This window comes from Apostichopus japonicus, chromosome 19 (assembly GCF_037975245.1).
Source record: "Apostichopus japonicus isolate 1M-3 chromosome 19, ASM3797524v1, whole genome shotgun sequence".
Lineage (NCBI taxonomy): Eukaryota > Metazoa > Echinodermata > Holothuroidea > Aspidochirotida > Stichopodidae > Apostichopus > Apostichopus japonicus.
In genome coordinates, this window is record NC_092579.1 from 4025240 (window position 1) to 4042478 (window position 17239).

Here is a 17239-nt window from a genome sequence, read left to right on the forward strand (position 1 = left end):
ACCTAGAATACAAATCATTACCTAAAACATAGCACTTATTTTTATTTGATTTTTTCCAGCACTTGAGTGCAACAAGCTTCCAATGGCCTAAATCTTTTATAAAATATTGTGCTAACTTTTCCACCATTTTGATCTCCCTCTTAACGAACAAGTAATAGTTGTGTTCTTAATAAAATTCTGCATTCACTAAACCAAATTTGTAGAAATTACCAGCTCTTAAGCTCAAAAAAATAAGAAGAAATATTTTCAAAAGTTTGTGTGTTGCTCTATTATTGGAAAGTGCTACAAGCTACCAATGGCCTAATATTTTCATAAAAATTTGCCCTTACTTTTCCACCATTTTGATCTCCCTCTTAACAAACAAGTATTTAGTTGTGTTTTTAATAAAATTCTGCATTCACTAGTACCAAATTTTTATAGCATTAGCAGCTTGTTAGCTCAGAAAATAAGAAGAAAATTTTTCCAAAATGTGTGTGTTGCTCTAATACTGGAAAGTGCAACAAGCATCCAATGGCCTAAACTTTTCATAAAATTTTGCCCTTACTTTTCCACCAATTTGATCTCCCTCTTAACAAACAAGTAATAGTTGTGTTCTTAATAAAATTCCGCATTCACTATTACCAAATTTGTAGAAATTAGCAGCTTGTAAGCTCAGAAAATAAGAAGAAATATTTTCCAAGTTTTGTGTGCTGTTCTAATATTGGAAAGTCCTACAAGCTACCAATAGCCTATTTAAAAAAAAAAAAATTTCTCTAAATTTTCCACCATTTTGATCTCCCTCTTAACAAACAAGTAATAGTTGTGTTCTTAATAAAATTCTGCATTCACTAGTACCAAATTTTTATAAATTAGCAGCTCGTTAGCTCAGAAAATAAGAAGAAATATTTTCCAAATTTTGTGTGTTGCTCTAATATTATAAAGTGCTACAAGCTACCAATGGCCTAAACTTTTCATAAAATTTTGCGCTTACTTTTCCACCATTTTGATCTCCCTTTGAACAAACAAGTAAAAGTTGTGTTCTTAATAAAATTCCGCATTCACTAGAAACAGTTTTGTCTACATTTGAAGCTCGAAGACTGAGAAAATAAGGAAAACCAATTTTACTTTAACATTGACAGAACAAATCACTTCCATGACAACCTTACCAAAACCAACATATCCCAAGGAAAAAAATGTCCTTATTTTTCTTTAAATTTTGCAAGGTAGATCTCTAAACATCTAAAAGTGTCTTCTTCACACTTGTTCGCATTGAATGAAACCAAATTTGTTGATCTTCATTCAAAGGATTGTTTGAACAAAAGTGATAAAAAGTCCTAATTTTTACCAAAGGCCTATATATCCTGTATTAGTACTTACTGTGTGATATTCATAGACTTTTCCAGTTGTCTGGGTCACCAAAAACAATCTGTTTATGTTATTATTGATCCTGATTCTCATGAAATTATCAGGAACTTTAAGAGAAGCCAAGATATGACCCCCAGAAATGGACGAATGACCCCCAGAGATGGAAGAATGACCCCCAGATAAAGAGTAAACAACAACTTGTCTACCCTCACCACCAAGCCATAATATAAATATTAATCCTTTCTCTTCACTGACTGCTATACTATGGGCATATCTGTACTGTTTGTGTGTATATTTCTGTTCTATTTCTCCCTCACTATTATACATTAAAGCTCTCCTACCATTGAATGTACAGATAAACAGTTTATCATTACTAACTGCTATATCAATGGGACAGTCTAATCCTACTAATCCTGTTAAGGTGATTGTCTTCTTTATTCTCAATTCTCTCGAATCTAAGACAATCACCTCATTGGAATCTAAACCGACATAGACTAAACCATCTCTGGTTGTCATACACCAGGCGTTATCGTTAAACTTCCCTTGATTGACCAGACCGCCATTACTACTATCGTACAACGCTATCGTATTCTTCGTCGTCGTTAAAAACAGACGATCATCCAGTAAGCAAACAGTCCGCCATGATGAACCAAACTCGGTAAATTCCTCAGAATAATAAGGTTCTGACGTCAATAATAACGGTTTTTCTGGAGAATCAGGATCAAATTGTAACATAAACAGATCGATAAAGCTGCAGTTTGTATTGTCATTATATCCAGCGACAGCCAAACGGCCTGTGTCTAGCACGTCCACCTCCGACACCTTGTAACCGTCTTGTACAGTGAATCGTGGTATCGTTGTATACACTCTGTGTGTGTGGAAGGCAAAAAGTGTAAAGTTAGGTCAAGGTTGGAAGGTTGTATCCATGGTAACGAAGAATTTAGAGTGAATTTTGATCGAAGGAATGATGAACAACATATCTCAGACTGCGAAGTAGCCTAGGCAGATCTTGCAAACGGTACTGAATTAATTTATGCATGGAATTACAATGTTGTGACCACATTGGAAGATGTCCAGAAAAAATTAATTCAAGAAAGCTAACTTTGTTTGTGAAAGGCTCAGGTAATCATTGAATGATGGCGCTATTCAAGAAAGCCAACTTTGGTCTAAAGTTTTCACGGGGTAACTTCAGAGAGAAATTTAGTCTTGAGTTCTTTGACATATTAAGTCCAAGAAAAACAAAGGACAAAGTTGACTGCTAGTAATAATGTTTTCTATAGCTACGCAGCTTTCCACTTATATTAACCTCCTGACCTTATACTTACCTTCAAAATATGCTTAAACTCTGGAATGCTCGGGTCTAGAGATCGATGCATCGGCGCCTCAATGCGATCCTAAGTCTTTATGTTAATCCATTGCTTAGAAATTCTAATAACTCCACCAAAACATGTTCTTTTATCTGCCTAGAAGCAAAACACATCCTTGGATGACGTTTAACACCTTTTTACACGACAAATTTGCAATGCATCTTAATATATTGCATTGGAGGCAATAAAAGTCTTCACAGTGAATCTTGTGTTGTATCAGAGAAACTAATCTAACGGTATTTGTATGAGACTAAATACGGTCCAGTCACTTCAAAGTGATGAACTTCATTTGTATAAAGGACCATTGCTTTAAAATGAAAATTGTTATAGACTTCCAACATGGGCTGATAGCAGAGTATTTTAAAAGTCTACAAAACCTTAGGTTTATTTTGCATTTAAAGTAACCCTTTATGTCTACCAGGTTAAGCTTTGACATTGTGTCATATCCATGGGCGATTGACCCGATGCGGGGAATCCGAGGATTCAAGTTCCTCCTGTTTTGTAACAGAAACGGTAAGAAGTGCCCCGTTTCGTAGATTAGAAGTGCCAATTTTTGACAAGTTCCGTTCTTTGTTATTCTTTGTTATTCTTTGTTATTTAAAACGAGTCATTTCGTTTAGACATTTAGGAAAAGTGTAATCAAGAAGTGCCTTTTTTGCTGATAAATTGAACTAATCAATTGAACGGTCCTATATCGTTGAAAATAATGGAAATAATGGAATTCGTGGCATAGAATGCAGAAAGGAATTTATTTTATTGGCGTTTTGAGATGGCTTTGTACTTTACCTTCTCAATTCAACGCCACCGTGATGTCCTACCAATCTTAGGAGTTTTTTACCACGCCCATCCCACCCCTACCCCACCCCTTCGTCACTGAACCCTTTCCTCTATTTCAAAAGTTATCTGAGGAACGATCAGCCCGGTTTGTGAAAGATTTTCAGTATTCAGCATTGCTTGTATATAGATGAATGTAAAATAAACAAATAATAAATATTTTTCTTATACTGTCATGTATAATCGCCTGGTATAAACACATTTGAATCTTTTATAAAACAAGAAAACAATAGTAAATCTTACGAGGTTTTTGTGGCGGCCATTTTGAAATGTGCTTAATTAGTTCTGAGAAATTATTTTTATGCAGCGGGAGTCCTGATCTGCGGATAAAATTAGAAAAGTCTTAAGAAACAAATACTACTTTCTAAAATATATTCTTATCGAGGAATATAGAAAAAAAAACAGAGATCAGTGGAACGGAAAGAAGACTTCTTTTGGGTGAATGCTGTGGCCTTTATGATCCTTAATCAACAATCTTGCACTTAATGATGTGTGAAATGATGTTTTTGGTCATCAAGAAAGGTTCCCTGGACATACTCTTTAATTTCAGCTATCTTTAGTTCATGCTGGATTGAGAAAAAGACGACGAAATCGTGACAAAATAGTTTAAATTTCGTAAAATTAATGAATTGATATATACGATGGTGAAAAGAGGAAATTTTGTTTAAAGAAATTGATATTTTATTTAAACTGTCCCGTATAAGCATGTTGTACAATTGAGATATACTTCCCTATACTGGAATGCTGCTAATAAAAATTCATAAATGTTTTCTTTTTACTTACAATAATAGACGTCTCTGTAAGATAGGTGCAGGTGAGGAACAGATAATATTCTTCAATAGGTCTTGAATATAACCTTGTTCTTGATATAATTCGATTTTCTTATGCTGAGTTGTTGGCAAGTCAACAATGTGTGAAGTGATAACACAAATTTCAAACAGATGGCCCTTTGAGATCATTGAAAAGACAACAAATTGTTATGGCTTTGATCAGAGCACGAAAGAAATTCTCCACAGAATAATCGATAATAAACACTGAAGCGTGGATCACGAAAGAGGTAATGGAGGGTTGACTGCTACAGCAAGAGAGGAGTGCAGGCTTGATCTGATCTGGTATATATAGCAAATGAGTAAAAGACTAAATTACGCCCACTAACCCTTGACCTCTTTGATATAAACCATATCGCGTGATTTTTAAGTCACTATTGAACTTAAAGCAGTTCGTTGATGTTGTCCTTCTTGTTTGTTTGAACCTATTTGAATCTTACTTGGAATGTTATGTCGTACCTTCAAGTACTGCATAGAAATTCATTCTCGACAAGGGAGGGGGAGGAGGAGGGAGGGGGAGGAGGAGGGTGGGGACTGGCTTAATATCAATACAGGTGGTCTTCCTGTAAAGTCTACATATCATTGAGATAATCACTTAGCCTGAGATATCCCTATCCCTCAATCTAACTTCCATTGAGTAAGTGAACCACCATATTTGTCTCTCTAACCAATCCAACATAAGTCTGTAAAAGGCGAATACAGCTATAGCGTCTTTCAAATAGTTACGGCGGACGTGTGTGGTCAACGGTCCTATATAGTCGTATCTAATGGCGGAATATTGGGAAATTCTCTACTAGTTTCCGTTATTATTCAAAATAGAAACCTGACAAAATAAGGAGATGAATTATTTCACATCAGAGTATATTGGGCAGTTTAGATTAGTGGGGGATGTAGTGAAGTTGGGGGTTCAGACGGGAGTAAATAGGTTGGATGTAAATATGTTCTAAAATCGGTTCATCGTGTGTGTTAGTGCACATGCATGTAGGCGAAAGATGTTGAGCTACCTGTATGAGCTTCGTTCTTCTTTGAGTCAGCCTTAATTAACTTCCATTCCCATTGGAACATGCATACACTTGTTCAGTGCATAGCGGTGTAAGTTAAGAGAAACCTTAAATACATATACTGTACTGCTTAAATACTTAATATCAAGAGTAGTTAGCTTATATGGCTATACAAGATAATGACTTCCGACACTGCTGTTCCAATGCATTGTATATAACACAATACCCTATGCACATGGCACCGTTTATGGAAAGTTCACGACGAAGTTTCCTCATCCTGTATCTATAGCGAGGCCTTTCCCACACTTTGCGTGTACAAATGAAAACATCGGGATAAAGGTGAACAATGGCGTAGATATCTTTTTGACATCGGTTGGGAGGGGAGCGAAGGAGGATGAGGTTATCCATATATTTTGAGATGAGGGGTACGGTAGCGAACCAAGAGCAAAGTGCAAGTGAGATTCCCGGGGAAGGGTATGAGAGGAGGGTTGTCCGTTAACATCCTACCAATAATGTTTCGCCAAGGACGCGATTACCAACTCTTCCGAGCTACAGGCACAGTCATAGCGACATAGACACGTACAATTACAGTATTTACGTTCAACTTTCTAACGATGTAACATATTTGTTAGGGTCTATATATAACATGGGGGAGATGATTAGACGGGTCATCCCCTCGCCCCCCCCCCCTCAGTCAGATGAGGGATATATCCCCATTTCCCCGATTTTGTAACCTTATTTCAACATTAAAAACCCTATTAAATGACCACTCTCTCTTTAATTAATCATTATTTTCCATGTGGAGAAAACCTATACTATCTGGCACACGCATATACATAACATTGGGGTAGGGGTGGATGATTACATGGACCTTCCCCCTAGTCGAATGTTTGGGGGATACATCCCCCATCCCCCGGGTGCACGACAATAAAGGTTAATATTGACAAAGAACCTCACCATGGAATAGGAATAAATCTTACCCTTCTCGCTGTAGCCCAAGGGTTCCCTAACTGGGGTGCATAAATCCCCAGGGGGTGCGTGAGTCCATCCCAGGGGGCTCGTGAGACGTTTCTGAAAGTGAAAACTAGAGTGCTTTTTGCACATATCGACAGACTCTTTTCGCGTTCCATACGCAAATGTTGCCATAAAAGTAGGCTACCGTAACGTGCATGTGATAAATAACTGAATTATTCCAGACACAGGCCGCGTGACTTTGGTGAAGTTGTTGTACGCATGACAGTACGTCGTGAAGATAAAGAGCTGATCTGATCTTGAAGTTTACAAATAAATATTTGTTCATCTCTTGTCTATTTTCATTACAATATTACACTATGAACTTGATCTTTTACGAAGCACTGTTATGCGTATTATAGTATAATAATGACTCAGATCTTGTCTCGAAATGTTGTGGGTTCGTGGACAACTCTGACATCCACAGGGGGTTCGTGGGGAGGGGATAAAGTAAGGGAATCTCTGTCCTACACCGTACTAAAAATGCTAATCGATTCAGCTAAAGCAAGCAGAAGCCAACTCCCACTGAAAGATTCCACAGAATTACATATTCCTTCATTTTGGATTATTTACTACATTTTTCAAGTTGGATACGTTGTTCGGTACGAGCTAGACATCTTAAGCCGTTTCCCAGTACCACTGCTCTGATAAAATACACCTTTGCATACTTGACACAATAACATACTCTATCAGAGCAGGCCTAAAAATCACCAGATGACGGCGTATGGGTTGGTTCGATTGTTTCATGTCCATTAAGCCATCCATATTCGATATGATAACATACAAGTCTCATTTAACGAAAAATTGTGTTTCTACCAAAGTATTCTCTTACTGGGGATCGATTTGATTACTCTAGACACCAGTAGCGTAGCTACGGGGGAGGGGGGGGGGCCTGGGGCCCCCCATGAAATCGGCTCCCCCCACTGGCCCCCCACTGGGAATGGGGTAAAAGAAATGTTGTAAAAAAAAAATTGAAAAAAAAAACACTCATCAGTGCGATTCACTAATATTTTTTATTCAATAATTTGGGAAATAGAGTTACACAATTTTCTCGTCTGCACCTGGCAGAATAAGAATAATACAATATCTGGAGTAATCATGAGAATGGTCACACAGCATGGCATGGCAATGGTCGATGCGACGATTGCGACCATACACCAAGAACCTTGTGCATATGCTGCGCGATATCGATATCTACTGAAAATATGTTCAGTGCTTCCACCTAGTGGCGGCGGAAACGGGGGCTTGGGGGGGGGGGGGGCTCAGCCCTCAATGAAAAAGTTAAGGGGGCAAATGCATGATAAGCCCCCCCCCCCCCAATATTTACCAAGGCCCCGAAACGTGCATCTGCCCATTTTTCATACTTGTCGATCTGTCCGATGCACACGTAAACTATATAGGTGTAATAATTTTAGTAAATGCTGGGGGACCCTCGGCCCGTCCCCTGGCTATAGACCACATTGTCACCCCAACCGCGTCTTCACGCCCCGTGAAAAGTGGAAGCAGTGAGTGTGAGTACCGGTAAGCGCAACACAACTTCGTCTTAGGCCAATGACTTGCCTCATTTCAGCCAGTTCTCCAACATCCCCTGAAGGATATATCCTTCTAATGGTAGCACATTTCCCATGGATATATCCTGCATGTACACAAAAAGATCGCAGCATCAACTGGACGAAAGAATCACTGCGAGAAAATTCATCAACGGCGTTGATCGACGAGAGTGCTACCTCGGGAAACGTTAAAGTCTAATGGATGACTAGATGATGACTATTTGGTATTTTGGACTTTTTGGTACTTTCTACATTGAGGAAATCTAATCTCTGTTCTGAAAGAATTGCAGTCGATACGAGGGTAAAAAACAATGGGATAGTGGGATGGTGGTGGTCTAGGTAAGGAATCACAAAAGGGGTGGGGTGGGGTGGGAGTGGTGGGGAGAAGGGAGAACATGGGGGGGATGGGGGTAGGTGCGGAGCATTGCAGCCAGAGCATTCAAACGATATGATATTTGATTGTCTGTATCATGCCTCATCGAATATTAGTGTTTTAAATAAGAGTGTAATAAGCTAAACGCTACACTCATCAAAATTTGAGTTTACACTACGAGTACACGCAAGGCGTTGAACATGGCTCTATGTTTAAACGCAATCAATTATTAAACGAACAAAAACACAATATTAGCATTTCACCTGTACTGTATAGGGCACATGCATTCGTGACATTGCTTGGTTCATAGAAATTTGTTGGCAACTGTACATGGTTTTGGAATTACCCATTTGTTAACATTAAGAAATGCTTTCTGTTTTTCCTTATGACATTTATTTAATTATTGCATTTAATTGCAAGTAGTAATTAACCACACTCAAAAACGTCCTTGCGAGTACACTACGAGTAATAGCTACTCTCTTAAAACACCATCGAATATACAAATTACAATGTTTTTACAGATTTTTACATGCAATCTGAGAAATTCAGGCTTGAGACCCATATTTTAGGGCTAGGTATTCGCAGCATAAAACACTCTGGAAGTGCCGTTTCCGGCCATCTGGGGGTTTGAAAAACCCAAAATTTTCTTGTACGCTCCGAGCCAACCGATGGTGGCGCTCCGCTTAGATAGTCTCCACACATTACCCCCCCCCCCCCCCAATAATTTTCCCGTTCCGCCGCGTCTGCCACCTAGCGCAATAATCTATCAAAAGATTGGCTCCGTTTGTACTGAGCCGAGGTATCAGGTATTCATATATTGCCTAGAGTCAAATGAATAAGGCCTTCACACCTTGAAACGATAAATGATGCCAACTTCCCTCAAGTTAAAAGTCTGGCTGAGTTGGCAAGGCCAATCAGCATGAAAGAGAAAAAACTTTTTTGCATTTCTGTCACCAAAGTTGCACATCTTTTTGGTTGCTATTTTGCCTCACAGGTGCCATCTCCTGCGATCTGGGGGGGTGCTGAAATCTCAAATTTTCTCTGTACGCTCCGCGCCAACCAAGGTGGCGCTCCGCTTAGATAGTAACCTCCGCCCCCCCCCCACAAGAAAGAACAGCCCCCCATGGCCCCCCCCCCACTCAAAAATCCTAGCTACGCCACTGCTAGACACTTATAAACGTTTGAAAGATGTAAGGCATATCTATTTTGAAGCAGTATTTTGCGAATAATGTTCAGTGTTCAACAAATCTACCAACCTAGTACAGGCCTACTGTTAAAAATATGATGACACTCTCAGATCAAAGAGAGACACATTGCACTTTTAATTTGACAAGTTTGGCGCCCAGAAAGAAACGTTGCAAAATTTGACCTTCATTATTGAGTCCTATAACCGATGAGTTCATTACAAAGGGTTGATTAAGGGAATAAAATACCAATTTCTATGCTTGACAGCATCGTTTATGAAACAGTTGGGTGAATAGTTTCCTTGTATATGATGTGCTACCTCAATTTTTTAGTTGTTACGAAACTCCCTAAATCTCGAGTGTTTCAAACTTACTTTATGCATGTCGACAAAATATAATTTTCCATCGATTCTGTGGGTAATTTAAAATAAAAATTAAAAATGAGGGAAGATTTATCCTATGTTATGAACTAAAAACATTAAAAGTTATTTAAGGTACTTGTTTGTACGAGCCCCAAGTTCAAGACCAAGGAAAGACCAAAACTTCTGAGTTGGAACGCTCAGGGTTTAGGGCCATGCCGACGTACCTTGCTTGGAGAACATACGAGACGACTGGACTGGAATCGCATGTACCAGCGGCATATGTATACTTAGTGAACTAAGATTAGCTGGAACTAGCCAATTTTAGAATATATACTACTTAAAATGGGTAAACATAAGAGGATCAAAGCGATTGACCCCTTTCTCACGGGACCCAGAAGAGATAAACGAGTCCGGTAATTAAGATTTGTTTATGGCCCATCTGATGGAGAAGCTAATTTTACAGAAGCCTCATTTTAGGGAGTTCGAACGTTGTAATATTTCGTGGAAGTGGTTTAACCTACCCTGTATCCCATTGTTTTGTACAGTAGTTGTCTTTGCACTCAACGAAGTTAGGTCGTTAGGGTTTTGCGGTTGTTGTAAAATACCCGCTCATATCGAGTGTGTACGTCGAGATTTCCAAGGTTTCCCCGTGAGTGGCTACATTGGCACCATTAAGAAGAAGTCTATTGTTATGCGAGTTTACTGAGAAAGTATGAAACTAATTTCTAAGTCTAAAGCAATCCTGTGGAGTGGCTACACAAACTCTGCCAAAAAGTCATCAAAAACCCTTGCATTATAATGAGAACGACCCATCATTAAACCCAATCGTTTTCTATGCGAGTTCAATGTGAAGAATGTTTTGAAATTATTTTTTAAGTATCTATAAAGGAACATAAAATCTATTTTGAAATTTATACATCGCCACTACTGTATATTGTAGGCTATGTGAAAGTTCTGCCATATTGGTTCCAATTATAGCACGGTATAGCTAGAAAAGTTTTGTGATTACGTAATCGACATGCCACAGTTGTAAATCCACCTCAGGCAGTCTAAGATTAGCCTGCATAGCTTCTTAACAACATTAGGTTATTTGTGTAAACACTGTGTGGAAATATGTTCATGTTTACAGTGTAGTTTATCATACAGCGTTCACATAAAGACCCTCACACAAGAAAAAATATGTGGCAGGCCTTGCAGACTAATTGGTAAAAAGAGGTCATTTTAAGACAGGTCGATTATGTTATCTCAAGAAACTTTTTCGTGATAGCATGCTATAGTTGTGGTCTATACAGAAGACCTTAAAGGTAATTGTCACCCTAACCCTAGCATCTTAGAAAAGACATAACTATGTCTTGAAAAAAAGTGGATTTACTTAAAGTTCTTAATGCAGACCCATTTCTGGAAAAAAAAATTAGGTTTGAGATAATCCCATAAAATTAGGAGAGATGTGAGATTGCCTTTAAAAACTGGAAGACACCTTGTTAAACTGGCTTACTGGCAGCGTTAGCAAGTACAGTATGCAGTCTTAACATTTTGTGTTCTTATAATCTGCATACATGTAATTTGTGTCTATGATATTACACATACAGATGGTAGCTTGCATTCACTCTGTATGTGTTCCCAAATGTCCTGTGAACATTGACTAGTTCGGTTTTCTTTTACAGCGAGCAAAAGCGATGGGAAGAGAAACAGGATGTGGCACCTATCAATCCTGGAGAACAGTCTGCACCTAATAGTTTCAAGTCCATGCTGGGAACTATTGAAGATGCAAAGAAAACAAAAGCAGAAAAGAAAAGGGAGAAGGCAGAGAAGAGAAAAATTGAAATAGCTGCATTGGAAGAGGGTAAAATGTTTTTGTTTTTAGATGAGCATGTAAACAAATGTTTGTGAGTCTGCAAACATCGTGACAAATAATCCATGTGATCAGATTTGTCATCAATACATCATCATCATCAATTAAAATACCAATTATTTCATAGATATCTATTGTTCTTGGATTTTTTTTAATGTAGTGGGAATAAAGCCAGTTACTTATCCTGAGGAAGGTGAGAAAATGGATGCATTCGTCCAGCGAGTTTCGTCATCGGCGAATAAGAAAATCAGAGAAGAGAGGATGAAAATACTTGTAAATAGTCACGATGAAAACAGCGATCGAAAAACGAAAGTATCGGACAGTAACAAGAGGTAAATACAATCACAAAATAATTTTAAAAATTTTCTTGTTTAGTTTTGGTCTTGAATTATTCCTCATCTGATTTTCTTTACTGCAAGTTTATATTCTAAAGATAAATGTGCATGTTTTATGACATCTCAAAGTTTAACTTAAATTTTGAAGTATGGAAATTTTTGAACCCAAGTTTGTTGAGTTGTGTAAGATTATGTCGTTGTTGTGTCACATCATGACACACTTTGGTCATATTTTGAACATAATATCTCTAAAATTGTCATGAAATGTGTTGTTACTTTCATGCATATAAGTTTTTGGTCAGAAGAGATGTTTAACACTTGAAGTTGGGAATTTACCTTCTTTCACAGAAAATGTGCAGAAGTTTCTACACCTTGCCAAATTTGTAAAAAAGAAAAGTCTTGTCAGAACTTGTTATTATTAAGTGGTGAAGGCAGTTACAACCTGATCATGTATTGTTGTTTGAGAAGAAATACTGTATGGCATCCAGATCAACTCAGTAGTTAATATTTGAATGAAAATACATCTTTTTTCCGGTTGGGGGGGGGGAGGGGGGAGGGGGGAGGAGAGACAAGGTATGTTTCTATTGTCATGGTTGTACATTTTAGCAATTTGATAAAAGTTAAAAGTACCTAATTACCAGTTATGTTTCCATCTTCATTAAAGCAATGGTTTCCATTTCATGATTTTGTTTCCTTTCCCATCAAATTCACTCATACTGCTACATGGTCTATGCTAACTCTATGTAATATATCATCAAGTTCACTCGTACTGCTACATAGTCTATGCTAACTCTATGTTATATATCATCAAATTCACTCATACTGCTACATGGTCTATGTTAACTCTATGTTATATATCATCAAGTTCACTCGTACTGCTGTATAGTCTACGCTAACTCTGTGTTACATATTATCAAATTCACTCGTACTGCTACATGGTCTATGCTAACTCTACGTTATATATTATTTGACCACAAAAAGAGGAAAGTTACATTGTTTTTATAGAGATATATCTTAAAGTAGTGAAGAGTCAACAAGTTGCTTTTAGTTTCTTCATGGAATCTGAGACATTAAACCTAATTTTCTTAGTTAGCTTATATGTTTTATATTTTTGTTGATGAACACCCCAAAACAGCTAAGAAAATAAGTTATGAAAGAAAAACAATATTTGAAGCACAAGTGGCATGAAGATGCCACATTTAGACTTGCTCAAATCTTCAGCCTGTTATATGAAGGAACATTAAATCTCATTGATATCACTTAAAAAGGAATGAGCCTTTTTGTTTCAGTCATGACCTTCAGGTATTGCCTTCTCCTTAACTTAAAACGTCATCTGTTGTAAAGCTTTAACGTTTTGTATCACTTTTCTGTATTCTGCAGAAGACTGGCGCTACTAAAGAAGAAAGCCGAACACAAGAAGATAGAAAAGAATCTAGATCAGTTGGAAAAAGATTTTTTCACAGGTAGAACATAATATATTTAATGAAGTTCATGTAAAGATGATAAGTTATTTAAATTATATCATATACATTTCTTTTTTAAATTCCCCCCCAAAAAATGCTCCAAGCAAGTTTCTGTTTTGAAAGTAATGGAGGTGATTGGTGACAAAAGGCTGCTGTGCTATTAATAATTTACCTGGTAAAGCAAGATCATGAAATTTTTGCACAATTGCAAAGAATTTTGAATCCACAGATTTGTAGTATTTTCATTATTCTACTGTCAACAGGATTCAGTAACATAAAACTTGCTTTAACAAATTCAAAACAATTCATTGTCCCCTGCTTTTAATTTGTTTAAATTTTATCATGATTTATATTAAAACATGGAAGGAAATGTCTGTAAGTTTTACAAAGAGCTTTTAACCATATGTGCTATTATTAGGACATATGAACCCAGGCACTAAATAAAGTTGCAAAAGTTAAAAAATTTGTCAAACTGGTAATAATCTTGAAAACCACTACAGCAAGATAATGTCAATTCTGTTTTTGAAAAAATATCTTTGCAATGTCATGTTTTCTCTTTCTGGTACAGTCATTAAATCTAAAGAGATATTATGTTTGTGTAAAAGTTGGCCTGACATTTCGATCCTAGCAGGATCTTCTTCAGAGGCTGTATGACAAGTAACAGTATAACAGAAGGGACAAATACAAGCAGAGAATACAATACAGACATGTTGATGAGCAGGGTGAAACACAAAAGAGATAGATGTAAGAGGATTAGTAGACAAGGGATGGAGCGAAGAAAGAAACCAACAGGGGGAGGAGGAGAGGTAGGAGATAAACTGTAGAGAGACAAAGAGAGGACTAAGGGAAGATATTATGTTTGCAAAAGTTAACTGTATCAAGTTTTTACTATCAGTAATGTAAAGGTTACCCTCATATTTGTGCCTTCATATTCACTTCTAGAAAAAATTGCTTTTGGTGATGTGGCAAGATGTCCTCCACAGTTTACAGCCAAACCCAGAGGAGGGAAAGCCACAGAAAAGGTAAGTTTCAAACCAGAAAGAAGTTAATATGGCTCTTGATTGACATTAACTAGTGCTGCAAACTAAACAAAACACAACCTCTTGTCTGTTATTATGCGATAGATTAAGAATATTTCTATGTATGTATGTGGTGATAAAATGGTTCAGATGGATTCATTGTTTCTTGACAGTTCAAATGGTAGATTAATCACATATTACATATGGTATTGTTTTATAAACAACAAGAAATGGCTTGCAGTAGTATCACCTAAGGCTCAATATGTATAATTTTGATAAAGATACATATTGCCCGTTAGGCAACAAAGAATTTTTTTACTGACCATCAAATCACAAGTGACCCACAAAGAGTACCTACTGCAACATGAAAACTTCATCTTAAGATCTTGTTGCTCTTAGCTCAAGATATTTAAATGTGACATACCTTAATTTGTAGTGTCCAATGAAACCGCCAAGTGTTCATGCTACTTTGGTTTAATCAGTGACATGCGCCCCTGGTATTCAAGGTGGGGTCGCTACCCCTGTTAGCGTCATCAAACGATTTTGGAGGTTCATCAAAAACAAAGCAAAAACAAACTGAATTGCTGCTATTCGTGGCAAAGAAAAAGGTGGAAAGTCTTGAACATAAATTGCTTGAAAACAAAAGTTGTAAATTTCAACACCCTTTGTGCAACTGAGCACCTTCATAGTCATATAAAACTTTTTCAAAAGGTGGAAAGTCTTGAACACAATTGCTTGAAAACAAAAGATGCAAATTTCAACACCATTTTGCAACTGTGCACCTTCATATTCATATTAAAAAGGTAGTGGTTACCTTCTCCCCATAAACCACCTTCCTAACATCTGCGGGAGGGTTGCCAAGCTCAAGAAGGTGAAAACTGGGGTCAATAGGCCAAAAAAATGTTTGAATACGAGTGACCTCCATACTTTGGTAACTCTCTGATCAGATTCATCGTTGTTGGTTAAGTCATATGTTTCTCTTTTGGTAAGCCATTATTATTATTATTATTATGATTTATTTTTCTTAAATTTATAGAGCGGTAAGAAGCAACTTCATCTGAGTGCAATGCTATCAAAGAACGCTACTGCTCCTGCCAAACACCAAGAAAGCAGTTCCTCCAAGTACAAGAAACGGAAAGCCATGACTCTATACGAGAGGAAGGCGTTCGACGAGAAACAGAGTGCGGCTATAGAAGCCTACAGAAAAGTTAAAATGCAAAGGATGTCAGGAGGAGGGAATCGAAGGTGATGGATATTCATGACTGGTATATGGATGGAAGAGAAACGCATGTTATGCCCTTTACTGCAGAGGAAAGAGGATCAGATGGATGGAAACGACCCCCATCAGAAGTAAAGGTTCCTAGCATCTGGGAGGCCGTGGGTTTACCACACACGTCAGTCAAGATTAAAGCATGTTGCTCTTTCGGTGTCATTCCCTGAATTTCTGCATCAAAAGTGATCCTCCAAATTATAAAAGAATTCTGCATTACAGTTAACCTGTTAATGGACAGTATTAAGTGGATTTAACAATTGAACTTGCTGCTGTAGCTTGGTGGAATGCCTGCATTCCAGGTGGATCATTAACATAAGTTAGAAACAAATGGGGATGAAGAGCCAGACATTTAATGCAAACCAGCTATTGATGCAATTGACCATAAGGAGACAAAGGGTTACAGCCTGCAGGTGGAACGGGCTGTAACCCAAACTGAAACTTTTGCGCCAGTTTTACCAAATAAGGGTAAAGGCATCTTTAGTATTTTTTAAACCTAAACTTAAAATTTGAGTAATTGTGAAGATTGCATAAAGACAATAAAAGAGGAAAAAAGGAAAGTGAGCACATACTTCCGTTTACCGACCCCCGAAATATTGCATGGGCCATTTGTCAATTGCGTCTCATGGATTGTATAGTGTTATGTATAATCCATAGAGAGGTTTCCTTTGTTCTTGTCACGTACATTTAAAGGAGTGTTTGCACCTCATCATTGATAGATTTCTTAGCAGAACGTTTTACTTTAATGTATTCTATATGATATTGTGCAACCTAAAATGGTTTTAACTCCCAGTGGATCCCTCTCTATGTGTATTTCTATGTATCTCTGAGTGATTAAAAGTAGCCTTACTAGACAGGGGGCCGGTCTGGCAGTATCAACAGGAAAAATTTGGAAAGCCATAAACCAAGTATGCAAAAAATTTTATCAAGATTAGGTTCTTAGGAATACTATTTAAACGACACTATTTAAGCAAGAGATCAAAAGAAAATAAGTTGGAAAATGTTAACATATTTTATTAGGAGAACTTTTGGCTTAAGCTAGAATTAGATTTGAAGCAGGGACCTTGATGGTTATTTCTGACCAGCACTCGCATCCTAAGTTAATATGGGCAGCTTCTTAATGTAGAATGGATGGCACAAGGGTATGGTGTGCAACAAGGCTGTATTCCTGGTCTCACTGTTTCAAATCTAATTATGATTTATATCGTTTTATTCTATTAAACTGATATTTATGATGCAAGATCTCATTTAAACTTTTTTTGAAGATTCTCTAGGTTGTCATGGATTGTGTTGAATATGAGTTGCATTAAAATGACAACTGTTGAACACTTAACCTTCTATTTACAAATAAATATGTAAGTGAAAGCTAAACATCAAGTGTGTTTATTCTTTTGAGTATTTTCCCCTTCATTTTTAAGGCTTACAAGTTCCAATACCCCTCCCCCCC

At 37.4% G+C, this 17239-nt stretch overlaps 2 protein-coding genes across 12 annotated transcripts in view; one reads left to right on the forward strand and one right to left on the reverse strand.

The window, feature by feature from the left end:
- The window catches only part of LOC139960271 (uncharacterized), a 135413-nt gene extending 130737 nt beyond the window's left edge, over window positions 1-4676 (reverse strand). For 3 of the 10 annotated variants that reach the window (XM_071958516.1, XM_071958518.1, XM_071958511.1), the window contains exons 1-2: window positions 4329-4675; window positions 1357-2212 (exon numbers count right to left, since the gene is read on the reverse strand). In XM_071958516.1, coding sequence (XP_071814617.1) covers window positions 1357-2212; window positions 4329-4504 — 1032 coding nt within the window. In that variant the 5' untranslated portion in view covers window positions 4505-4675. Of the gene's footprint in view, window positions 1-1356; window positions 2213-4328 lie in introns of all 10 variants that reach the window. The other 7 variants (XM_071958515.1, XM_071958514.1, XM_071958513.1 and 4 more) reach the window with 3 other exon arrangements.
- Window positions 4677-9906: 5230 nt separating this feature from the next.
- LOC139960327 (coiled-coil domain-containing protein 137-like) lies at window positions 9907-17163 on the forward strand. 2 transcript variants are annotated; one of them, XM_071958625.1, is made up of 6 exons: window positions 9907-10266; window positions 11518-11696; window positions 11866-12037; window positions 13421-13503; window positions 14446-14525; window positions 15559-17163. In XM_071958625.1, the coding sequence occupies exons 1-6, from the start codon at window positions 10196-10198 to the stop codon at window positions 15769-15771; spliced, it is 798 nt and encodes a 265-aa protein (XP_071814726.1). In that variant the 5' UTR covers window positions 9907-10195; the 3' UTR covers window positions 15772-17163. The 2 variants fall into 2 exon arrangements, with proteins under 2 accessions (XP_071814726.1, XP_071814727.1); XM_071958626.1 differs by lacking the exon at window positions 9907-10266 and adding an exon at window positions 10333-10563.
- The last annotated feature ends 76 nt before the right edge of the window (window positions 17164-17239 follow it).